This window comes from Cervus canadensis, chromosome X (assembly GCF_019320065.1).
Source record: "Cervus canadensis isolate Bull #8, Minnesota chromosome X, ASM1932006v1, whole genome shotgun sequence".
Classification (NCBI taxonomy): Eukaryota; Metazoa; Chordata; class Mammalia; order Artiodactyla; family Cervidae; genus Cervus; species Cervus canadensis.
The window spans coordinates 125232861-125245124 of NC_057419.1; the positions used below are offsets into that span (position 1 = coordinate 125232861).

A 12264-nucleotide genomic window follows, 5' to 3' on the forward strand; every position below is an offset into this window, starting at 1 on the left:
AAAACCATATGATTATCTCAATAGATGCGGGAAAAGCCTTTGACAAAATTCAACATCCATTTATGATAAAAAACTCTCCAGAAAGCAGGCATAGAAGGAACATACCTCAACATAATAAAAGCTATATATGACAAACCCACAGCAAACATTATCCTCAATGGTGAAAAATTGAAAGCATTTCCCTAAAGTCAGGAACAAGACAAGGGCGTCCACTCTCACCACTACTAATTCAACATCAGTGTTGGAAAGTTTTTGGCCACGCAATCAGAGCAGAAAAAGAAATAAAAGGAATCCAGATAGGGAAAAGAAGAAGTGAAACCACACTATTTGCAGATGAACATGCTCCTCTACATAGAAAACCCTAAAGACTCTACCAGAAAATTACTAGAACTAATCCAATGAATATAGTAAAGTTGCAGATTTATAAAATTAACACACAGAAATCCCCGTTGCCATTCCTATTTACACTAACAATGAGAAAACAGAAAGAGAAATTAAGGAAAACAATACCATTCACCATTGCAACGAAAAGAATAAAATACTTAGGAGTATATCTACCTAAAGAAACAAAAGACCTATACATAGAAAACTATAAAACACTGACGAAAGAAATCAAAGAGGACACAAACAGATGGAGAAATATACCGTGTTCATCAATTGGAAGAATCAATAATGTGAAAACGAGTATACTACCCAAAGCAATCTATAGATTCAATGCAATCCCTATCAAGCTACCAACGGTATTTTTCACAGAACTAGAACAAATAATTTCAGAATTTGTATGGAAATACAAAAAACCTCGATTAGCCAAAGCAATCTTGAGAAAGAAGAATAGAACTGGAGGAATCAACCTGCCTGACTTCAGGCTCTACTACAAAGTCACAGTCATCAAGACAGTATGGTACTGGCACAAAGACAGAAATATAGATCAGTGGAACAAAATAGAAAGCCCAGAGATAAATCGACGTACCTACGGACACCTTATCTTCAACAAAGGAGACAAGAATATACAATGGAAAAAAGACAACCTCTTTAAAAAGTGGTGCTGGGAAAACCACTTGTAAAAGAAAGAAACTAGAACACTTTCTAACACCATACACCAAAATAAACTCAAAATGGATTAGAGATCTAAATGTAACACCAGAAACTATAAAACTCCTAGAGGAGAACATAGGCAAAACACTCTGTGACATAAATCACAGCAAGATCTTCTACGACCCACCTCCCAGAATATTGGAAATAAAAGCAAAAATAAACAAATGGGACCTGATGAAACTTAAACGCTTTTGCACAACAAAGGAAACTATAAGCAAGGTGAAAAGACAGCTTTCAGAATGGGAGAAAATAAGAGCAAATGAAGAAACAGACAAAGGATTAATCTCAAAAATATACAAGCAACACCTGCAGCTCAATTCCAGAAAAATAAATGACCCAATCAAAAAACGGGCCAAAGATCTAAACAGACATTTCTCCAAAGAAGACATACAGATGGCTAACAAACACATGAAAAGATGCTCAACATCACTCATTATCAGAGAAATGCAATTCAAAACCACAATGAGGTACCATTACACGCCAGTCAGAATGGCTGCTATCCAAAAGTCTACAAGCAATAAATGCTGGAGATGGTGTGGAGAAAAGGGAACCCTCTTACACTGTTGGTGGGAATATAAACTAGTACAGCCACAATGGAGAACTGTGTGGAGATTCCTTAAAAAACTGGAAATAGAACTGCCATATGACCCAGCAATCCCACTTCTGGGCATACACACCAAGGAAACCAGATCTGAAAGAGACACGTGCACCCCAATGTTCATCACAGCACTGTTTATAATAGCCAGGACATGGAAGCAACCTAGATGCCCATCAGCAGACAAATGGATAAGAAAGCTGTGGTACATGTACACTATGGAATTTTACTCAGCCATTAAAAAGAATTCATTTGAATCAGTTCTAAACAGATGAATGAAACTGGAGCCCATTATACAGAGTGAAGTAAGCCAGAAAGATAAAGACCAATACAGTATACTAACGCATATATATGGAATTTAAAAAGATGGTAATGATAACCCTATATGCAAAACAGAAAAAGAGACACAGAAGTACAGAACAGACTCTTGGACTCTGTGGGAGAAGGCGAGGGTGGGATGTTCAGAGAGAACAGCATTGAAACAAATATACTATCAAGGGTGAAACAGATCACCAGCCCAGGTTGGATGCATGAGATGGGTGCTCAGGGCTGGTGCACTGGGAAGACCCAGAGGGATGGGATGAAGAGGGAGGCAGGAGGGGGGATTGGGATGGGGAACACATGTAAATCCATGCCTGATTCATGTCAGTGTATGGCAAAAACCACTACAATATTGTAAAGTAATGAGCCTCCAATGAATAAAAATAAATGGAAAAAATAAATAAATAAAATAAATTGCATGTGCAAAAAAAAAGAAAAAAAAAGAACTGGACATGGAACAGCAGACTGGTTCCAAATAGGAAAAGGAGTATGTCAAGGCTGTATATTCTCACCCTGCTTATTTAACTTATATGCAGAGTACATCATGAGAAACGCTGGGCTGGAAGAAGCACAAGCTGGAGTCAAGATTGCCAGGAGTAATATCAATAACCTCAGATATGCAGATGACACCACCCTTATGGCAGAAAGTGAAGGTGAACTAAAAAACATCTTAATGAAAATGAAAGAGGAGAGTGAAAAAGTTGGCTTACAGCTTAGCATTCAGAAAACTAAGATCATGGCATCTGGTCTCATCACCTCATGGGAAATAGATAGGGAGACATTGGAAACAGTGTCAGACTTTATTTTTGGGGGCTCCAAAATCACTGCAGATGGTAACTGCAGCCATGAAATTAAAAGACATTTACTCCTTGGAAGGAAAGTTATGACCAACCTAGAGAGCATATTAAAAAGCAGAGACATTACTTTGCCAACAAAGGTCCCTCTGGTCAAGGCTATGGTTTTTCCAGTGGTCATGTATGGATGTGAGAGTTGGACTGTGAAGAAAGCTAAGTGCCGAAAAATTGATGCTTTTGAACTCTGGTGTTGGAGAAGACTCTTGAGAATCCCTTGGACTGCAAGGAGATCCAACCAGTCCATCCTGAAGGAGATAAGTCCTGGGTGTTCATTGGAAGGACTGATGCTGAAGCTGAAACTCCAGTACTTTGGCCTTTCATGGAAGCGTTGACTCATTGGAAAAGACCCTGATGCTGGGAGGGATTGGGGGCAGGAGGAGAAGGGGACGACAGAAGATGAGATGGCTGGATGGCATCACCGACTCGATGGGCATGAGTTTGAGTAAACTCCGGGAGTTGGTGATGGACAGGGAGGCCTGGCGTGCTGCGATTCATGAGGTCGCAAAGAGTCGGACACGACTGAGCGACTGAACTGAATTGATACTATACTAAGATACATTGGTCTGTTTGAAACAGATGACAATGATAATAATAAGCTATTTGTTGAGGAATTAATAAGACATTGTGATAAATACTCTATATGCATTATTTCATTCAATCCTGACAACATCCGTATGATTGTTTTCCTTTTCACATACAAGAAAGCTAAAAACCGGAGATAATATATGACACAAGGACATACAGTTATTAAGAGTTGGAGAAGACCTTCACGAGGATATTATGTCTGACTCCAAAAGCTGAAGATAAGTATAACTACTGCAATTCCTATATAGAATAAAGAGTTTACAAAATATCAAGGAAAGATATTCTAAGTAGTAAGAACCATATAACCAAGAACAAGAGTGAGAAACTAGAAAGTACATACAAGAACTTTCTATGTAATTCAATACCAGCTCTGTGTGAGAGATAAGCACCCCCAAGAGCCACAAATAAACTCTTTTGATCTGCTCTGTCCAATACAGTAGCCACTAGTCATCCTTGCCAACTGAGCATTTGTAATGTAACTAGTCCAAATTGAGACATGCTATAAATGTAAAATACACACTAGATTTCAAAGATTTACAAGAAAGTGAAATAACTCACTAGTTTTTTATGTGTAATTATATATTGAAATTTCAATTATGTAGAAGTTTTATACAGTCAGCAAAAATAAGACAGGGGCCTGACTGTGGCTCAGATCATGAACTGCTTATTGCCAAATTCAGACTTAAAATGAAGAAAGTAAGGAAAACCAGAAGACCATTCAGGTATGACCTAAATCAAATCCCTTACGATTATACAGTGGAAGTGACAAATAGATCCAAGGGATTAGATCTGATAGATTGCCAGAAGAACTATGGATAGAGGTTCAATACACTATACAGGAGGCAGTGATCAAGACCATCTCCAAGAAAAAGAAATGCAAAAAGGCAAAATGATTGTCTGAGGAAACCTTACAAATAGCCGAGAAAAGAAGAAAAGCTAAAGGCAAAGGAGAAAAGGAAAGATATACACATCTGAATGCAAAGTTCCAAGGAATAGCAAGGAGAGGTAAGAAAGCCTTCCTCCATGATCGATGCAAAGAAATAGAGGAAAACAGTATAACGGGAAATACTAGAGATCTCTTCAAGAAAATGAGAGATACCAAGGGAACATTTCATGCAAAGATGGGCACAATAAAGGACAGAAATGTTAAGGACCTAACAGAAGCAGAAGATATTAAGAAAAGGTGGCAAGAATACACAAAAGAACTATACAAAAAAAATCTTAGTGACCCAGATTATCATGATGGTGTGATCACTCACCTACATCCAGACATCCTGCAATGCAAAGTCAAGTGAGCTTTAGGAAGCATCACTACAAACAAAGCTAGTGAATGTGATGGGATTCCAGCTAAGCCATTTCAAATCCTAAAAGATGATGTTGTGAAAGTGCTGCACTCAATATGCCAGCAAATTTGGAAAACTCAGTAGTGGCCACTGGACTGGAAAAGGTCAGTTTTCATTCCAATCCCAAAGGCAGGCAATGGCAAAGAATGCTCAAACTACAGCACAATTGCAAGCATCTCACACGCTAGCAAAGTAATGCTCAAAATTCTCCAAGCCAGGCTTCAACAGTATATGAACCAAGAACTTCCAGATGTTCAAAGCTAGATTTAGAAAAGGCAGAGGAACCAGAGATCAAATTGCTAACATCCATTGCATAAAAGAAAAAGCAAGAGAGTTCCAGAAAAACATTTACTTCTGCTTTACTGACTATGCCAAAACCTTTGACTATGTAGATCACAACAAACTGTGGAACATTCTTAAAGAGATGGGAATACCAGAACACCTGACCTTCCTCCTGAGAAATGTGTGTGCAGGTCAAGAAGCAACAGTTAGAACTGGACATGGAACAACGGACTGGTTCCAAATTGAGAAAGGAGTACATCAAGGCTCTATATTGTCACCCTGCATATTTCACTCATATATAGAGTTCATCATGCAAAATGCCGGGCTGGATGAAGCACAAGCTGGAATCAAGATTGCTGGGAGGAATATCAAAAGCCTCAAATATGAAGATGACACCACCGTTATGGCAGAAAGTGAAAAGGAACTGAAGAGCCTCTTGATTAAAGTGAAAGAGGAGAGTGAAAAAGTTGGCTTAAAACTTAACATTCAAAAAACTAAAATCATGGCATCTGGTCCCATCACTTCATGGCAAATAGATGGGGAGACAATGGAAACAGACTTTATTTTCAGACTTTATTGTCTTGGGCTCCAAAATCCTTGCAGATGGTGACTGCAGCCATGAAATTAAAAGACGCTTGCTCCTTAGAAGAAAAGCTATGACAAACCTAGACAGCATATTAAAAAGAGACATATAAAAAAGAGTTACTTCACTGACAAAGGTCTATCTAGTCAAAGCTGTGGTTTTTCCAGTAGTCATGTATGGATGTGAGTTAGACCATAAAGAAAGCTGAGTGCTGAAAAATTGATGCTTCTGCAACTGCGGTGTTGGAGAAGACTCTTGAGAGTCCCTTTGACTGCAAGGAGATCAAACCAGTCCATCCTAAAGGAAATCAGTTCTGAATATTCACTGAAAGGACTGATGCTGAAACTGAAGCTTCAATACTTTGGCCACCTGATGAGAAGAACTGACTCATTTGAAAAGACCCTGATGCTGGGAAAGACTGCAGGCAAGAGGAGAAGGGGATGACAGAGGATGAGATGGTTGGATGGCATCACCAACTCGATGATAATGAGTTCGAGCAAGCTCCACGTGTTGGTGATGGACAGGGAAACCTGGCATGCTACAGGCCATGGGGTCACAAAGAGTTGGACACAACTGAGCAACTGAACTGAACTGACATATTGAAATGACATTTTTAATATATTGGGTAATGTAACATGCATTATTAAAATTAATTTATTATTTTTTAAATGGGTTACAATAACATTTAAAAATTACTAATGTGGCTCATATTGCCTTTCTATTGGATGGCACTGCTAAATACCATCTTCCAAGTCTATCTGAATTCTTTCCACTCCTTTTCATCTCTACTGCAATAACCCTATTCTAGACCCCTTGATCTTTTGGTAGTACCACAACACCCTAAGTATTCCTTGTGTTTTTACTTGTTTGCTTCCAATGTATTCTCTCTATAGGAGCCAAAATAGTTTCTTTAAAAATAATTTAATCATGTTATCCTCCTGTTTATAATTGTCCAATGACTTCCCACTGTACTTTATTTTTATTTTTATTTTTTTTAATTTTTTTATTAGTTGGAGGCTAATTGCTTCACAACATTTCAGTGGGTTTTGTCATACATTGATATGAATCAGCCATAGATTTACACTTATTCCCCATCCCGATCCCCCCTCCCATCTCCCTCTCCACCCGATTCCTCTGGGTCTTCCCAGTGCACCAGGCCGGAGCACTTGTCTCTTGCATCCCACCTGGGCTGGTGATCTGTTTCACCATAGATAGTATACATGCTGTTCTTTTGAAACATCCCACCCTCACCTTCTCCCACAGAGTTCAAAAGTCTGTTCTGTATTTCTGTGTCTCTTTTTCTGTTTTGCATATATATGGAATTTAGAAAGATGGTAACGATAACCCACTGTACTTTAAATAAAATTCAAACTTCTTACCACAGCCTCCAAAGCCCCCATATAACTTCAGCCCTGACTAACTTTCCAAAGTCAACTTGTACCACAATGCTGGTCTCCTCTCCATTTTTATAACATACCAAGTTTCTTCCTAACTTAAGACCTTTGCACATGCCATTATTTCTGCCTGAAATGCTCTTTCCCTCACTCTTTCCACAGCTAGCTTTTCTCCTTTCAGGTCTTGACTTAAGACCTTCCCAAAGAGACACTCCCCAACCGCACTGCTGAAACATGCTGCTTCCCTTCAAAGCAGTCACCACAATTTGAAATTATGTGTGTGTGTCTGTGTTCTTGTTTTATTTAACAACTAACTCCTCCACTAGAATGTGAGCTCCATGAGGGCCGAGGACAATATGTAATTCAACAAACCCTGAATCTACTGGTAGGCACTCAACTTAAATAAATAAATGACTAATATAATGAATGTCATTACTAAAGTAATTTTGAAATAAATATAAAAGCATACTAATAGAGATTAGTATATGAATTAATTCTAATTTTTGTAGAATTGTTTGGTCTACTATCATTTATAATATTAAGCAAACTAATCTTTGGCAACTAAATGTAATGCTCAGGTGCTTAATCATTCTAAGGCAACAAAAATATTTAAGAAAAATCTTATTTTGGATTCAAGAACTTGCACTGTTAACAATAATACTTACAATGCTGGCATTTCACGTAGTCTAAACTATGCCATAAATACGATAACAAATCTTTAAATATTTTAGTCAGGGACAGTCTCCCTTTGTATAGTCTCATCCCACTCCAAATTATTTTCCATGATGGAAGTATGTTTTCATAAAATCTTTCAGACCAATCTACATCTCAAGAGGACGAATTAAAAACAAAATATCAAATCTAACATTTCAAAAAATACCAATATCAAACAGAATATCAATGATAAATCATCCCTGATCCATATAGAAATGAATAAAAAAAAATCCATATAGAAATGCATCAAGAAAATGGAGGTGAAAGGTAACCACAAATGTCTTACTCTTCCACTAACTTCAGTTCAAAGTTAAATTCTACTTATTACAAATGTACAGCACAGTGATCACAGAACATTAACAGTTGTCAAGTGCTGAGAAATTAGTTCTTCTATACTAGAATGTCAGAAGTACATTTTACTTTACATTTTACTACTAAAAGCTTTAATAATAAATTTTTTGAGAAAACTCCAAATTTATTCTACTATCAGAGGTTCACTCTATGATGGTGATATTTCACTTCAGCTAATTATTGATTTTAACACTGGAGCAATCATCCTAAGTATATTCAGTTCACTCAAGATAAACAAACATCATCTATATATAGAGAGAAGACACCATCGTCATAAAATTAGAATATTACAGAATATTACATTACCTGTCTGTGAGAGGTTGGGAGGGCATTCTTTTACTCAATGATGGAAGATCCAGAGAATCTGGTTTCTTATCCATTCTGCAACATGCTTGGATATTTAAGTATTTAAATATGTGTACTTTACCTTTTAAACATATCTGTCAATAAATAATAGAGTAAGATTATAGTTCCAAATATAAAGTCATTTACCAATTTATTAATAAATTTTAATAACTTCAAATTACTCTGAGATATAACAATCATGATAGATACTTTACATATTTAAATACTTTGTACTTTGGACACTAGGTGAAAAAAATCTGACAGCACTGACAATAACTAAAACTATTGTGGTCTCTGTTCTTATTAGAAAAAACTAAGTCAATTTTTCTGTATTTCCCTGAACTATTTTGTTAAAAGCACAATGTGTAAACCACTAAACAATATAAAATTTATAATTCATAAAAGTTGCCTTCACTAGAAAAAATGCTGCTGCTGCTGCTGCTGCTGCCAAGTCGCGTCAGTCATGTCCAACTCTGTGTGACCCAAGACAGCAGCCCACCAGGCTTCTTCATCCCTGGGATTCTCCAGGCAAGAATACTGGAGTGGGCTGCCATTTCCTTCTCCAGTGCATGAAAGTGAAAAGTGAAAGTGAAGTCGCTCAGTCATGTCCGACTCCTCGTGACCCCATGGACTCTAGCCCACCAGGCTCCTCCGTCCATGGGATTTCCCAGGCAAGAGTACTGGAGTGGGTTGCCATTGCCTTCTCCAGAAAAAATGAAAAGAAATATATTCACTGTAGTGGTAAGAACAGAAGAAAAATAAAAAAACAACCCATGTAATTCTTTAAAGTAACCTCATCAGAACGACTAAGTTTAAACACTGGAAGAAAGTTAATCAAAAGAATGCAAATACAGGATAAATTTGTTGAAAGGTGTGATGGTAAGCCACTTAAAACAAAACAAATTTTTAAATGGTCAATTCAACTAATATAATATCCAGGAAAATTATTTTCATTGGTAATAAAGAGAAAGAATAATGAGGGGGAAAATACTGTGTGAAAGAAAGTATTTTATATAAAAAGATAGACTAATGAGCAGTAGGGAAACAATAAGTTGGCTTTACAAAGGATAACTGCAGTCACCATAAATGCTATCAAATAAGTATTTCTCAAAATTTAGAATAGAAAATGTTGTTTTATGGATGCACATAACCTAGCAACACACAAAAACAATCAATAAAGAAAATAGAAATAGCACATTAAAACATAATTATAAAAAATAAATAAATAAATAAATAAAACGTCATTATCATTCCAGGTAGAAAGAAAAAACGGTTCTTAGATAAATCTAATAGATACCAGATCTGACCTGGCCACTGAAAATTTTCATTTAAAAGGAAAATGTAAACCATTTGTGCTTTAGAATATAGATATATTACCAGTTAAAATGTATCCTATTATCCATCCAAATTTGTAAAAATTATCTATTTCCAAATTAAATGCTGATAAATTACTTTTGTAAATTTAATTTATATCATCATAATTCACATACAGCTTTAAAATTAAAGAGAATTATAAAACAGTTAACAAAAAATTAAGCCCCTGTTCCACTCCTTTCAATTTCTAAGACCCAGTCCCCACATTTAACTCTTTCAGTTGGTCTCTGCTTTTTACCTTCATATTTATAAATAACATGGTTCTAGTGGTATTTTTTATTTTTCAATTATAGATTTTATTTATCGAGGTCTTAATAAGGAACATGAGGACTTAGATTTCTTGTGTTATCACTACCACTGACATACCAGATAGATGGGCCCCAGGCTGAGCAGCTGAAATCTGTCCCCTGTGGACAGATACTTCAAGATAAAGATAATGGCAGGAACAAGGAGGAGCTGAGTCCTGCTTGAACTTGGATAGAAGATAAAGAGACCACATATTTCTCATTCTTAAGGTCAAAGAGGCCTCTCTGACTACACATGTGCAGAAAGGTTCCTCAGTAGATCAGAGAAGGGAGGGGGCACCAGACCATAATATGCTCTTCTTCCCAGAAGCACTTGCCTTGGAATCCATCTTGGCTAAGAGATGCACACACACACACAGGGGAGGACCCTGAGTTAAACCAAATAGGAATTCAGAGCGAGGCAAAAGCAAGATGACTGGCCAAAGGAGACTTGGGAAAAGTGCCCTATATGAGTGATTTAGGGCTGGTGTGCTCCTCCCCACTTGTGGGGGGGGGGAAGCGGGGGGGCGGTGCTCGGGGTCTGCCACACACACTTTCTCTCCAGGTATGTATCTCTGCCTTGCTTCTGTCTTAAACAAACTGTTTCTCTGTGTGCTCTCCGACTTGTGTGTGTTAGTCGCTGAGTTGTGTCCAACTCTTTGCAACCCCATGGACTGTACCCCACCGGGCTCACCTGTCCATGGACTTTTCCAGGAAAGAATACTGGAGTGGGTTGCCATACCCTTCTCCAGGGGACCTTCCCCACCCAGGAACTGATCCTGGGTCTCCTGCATTGCAGGCAGATACTTTATCGATAGTCTGAGCCACCAAGGAAGTGCTGTGTCTCTAATAAAAAACTATGTACCTGTTTTTCCAGTTTTTGCCTCCTTGAAACATTCTTACTTTCAAACAAGGGCAAGAGCCAGGGAAATTTTGCTTCTAGCCTCTAGGCAGAGGTTCAATTCCTAGACAGGGAACTAAAATGTTGCTTCAAGCCACTGCTCACTGCCATCTGCATGAGATCACCACCACTATCACATATCATCAAACCACCATATTCGCATCACCAATCCCTATCAACTCATATAAACATACTTCCTTCCTCTTCAGAAGCATAACATAGTGGTTGGAACATGAAATCTGGAGTTAAGATTGCCTTGGTTTGAAACCAGGCTCCCCACATGCTAGTCATGTGACTGTGGACACGACAGGAAACAGCTACAGCTCTGTTTTCTCTTATATAAAATGAAGTATAATGACAGTACCTATTTTATAGGGTTGCTATAAGAAATGAGTGAATGCATGTAAAGCATTTTCAATACAGTGCTTGGAGCATGGTAAGTGCCATATAAATCTTTGATATTATTACATCTATGTCACAATTTTTCATTAAATCAAAATCTTGTATTTACAACAATATGACTAAGAAAGCAGTCACAGATGAACCACAGAGGTTAGATTCATTTCCTAAGTTTTTGTTTTTCCTAAAGCGACTACTTGCCCCATTTTTCTACTTTGTTTAAAATTCTGATGTGAAGAACTGACTCATTGGAAAAGACCCTGATGCTGGGAAAGATTGAAGGCAGGAGGAGAAGGGGACGACAGAGGATGAGATGGCTGGATGGCATCACCGACTCAATGGACATGACTTTGAGTAAGTTCCGGGAGTTGGTGATGGACAGGGAAGCCTGGTGTGCTGCAGCCCAGGGGGTTGCAGAGTCAGACATGACTGAGCATCTGAACTGAACTGTGTGCCTACTACTAATTCATTCCTGACTCTGACAGAACGGCAAAATGTCTCTCCATACTGATAAATACATCAAGTCAGCTATCAACTTCTTTATTGTTTTTCTATTTTCTTTTGGGAGACAACCCTTTCCCCACCAAACTGATTGGTTGCTAGACTCTAGGTCCATGCATACCAGTCTGTCTTAGACATGAAGAATTCTTCTTAATTTGTTCCTTCATTTTGATATAGTATACCCTCTACTGGCTTTCTAGTCAAGTGTGCAGGACAGCTAAAATTTCTGAGATCTATCTTACAATTGACTGATAGTTTGACTTTACAAATTTGAGAATATTCCTTCAGTCACTGAAGGCATCATTCTAACATCTTCTAGTTCCCCATGCTGCTGCTAAGAAGT

The 12264-nt window shown here is 37.8% G+C and overlaps 1 protein-coding gene across 4 annotated transcripts in view; it reads right to left on the minus strand.

Annotated features, from left to right (window-relative positions):
• LRCH2 (leucine rich repeats and calponin homology domain containing 2) overlaps positions 1-12264 on the minus strand; it is a 105307-nt gene that overhangs the window by 46886 nt on the left and 46157 nt on the right. For all 4 annotated transcript variants that reach the window (XM_043459092.1, XM_043459091.1, XM_043459089.1 and 1 more), the window contains exon 6: positions 8424-8557. In XM_043459092.1, coding sequence (XP_043315027.1) covers positions 8424-8557 — 134 coding nt within the window. The remainder of the gene's footprint in view (positions 1-8423; positions 8558-12264) is intronic.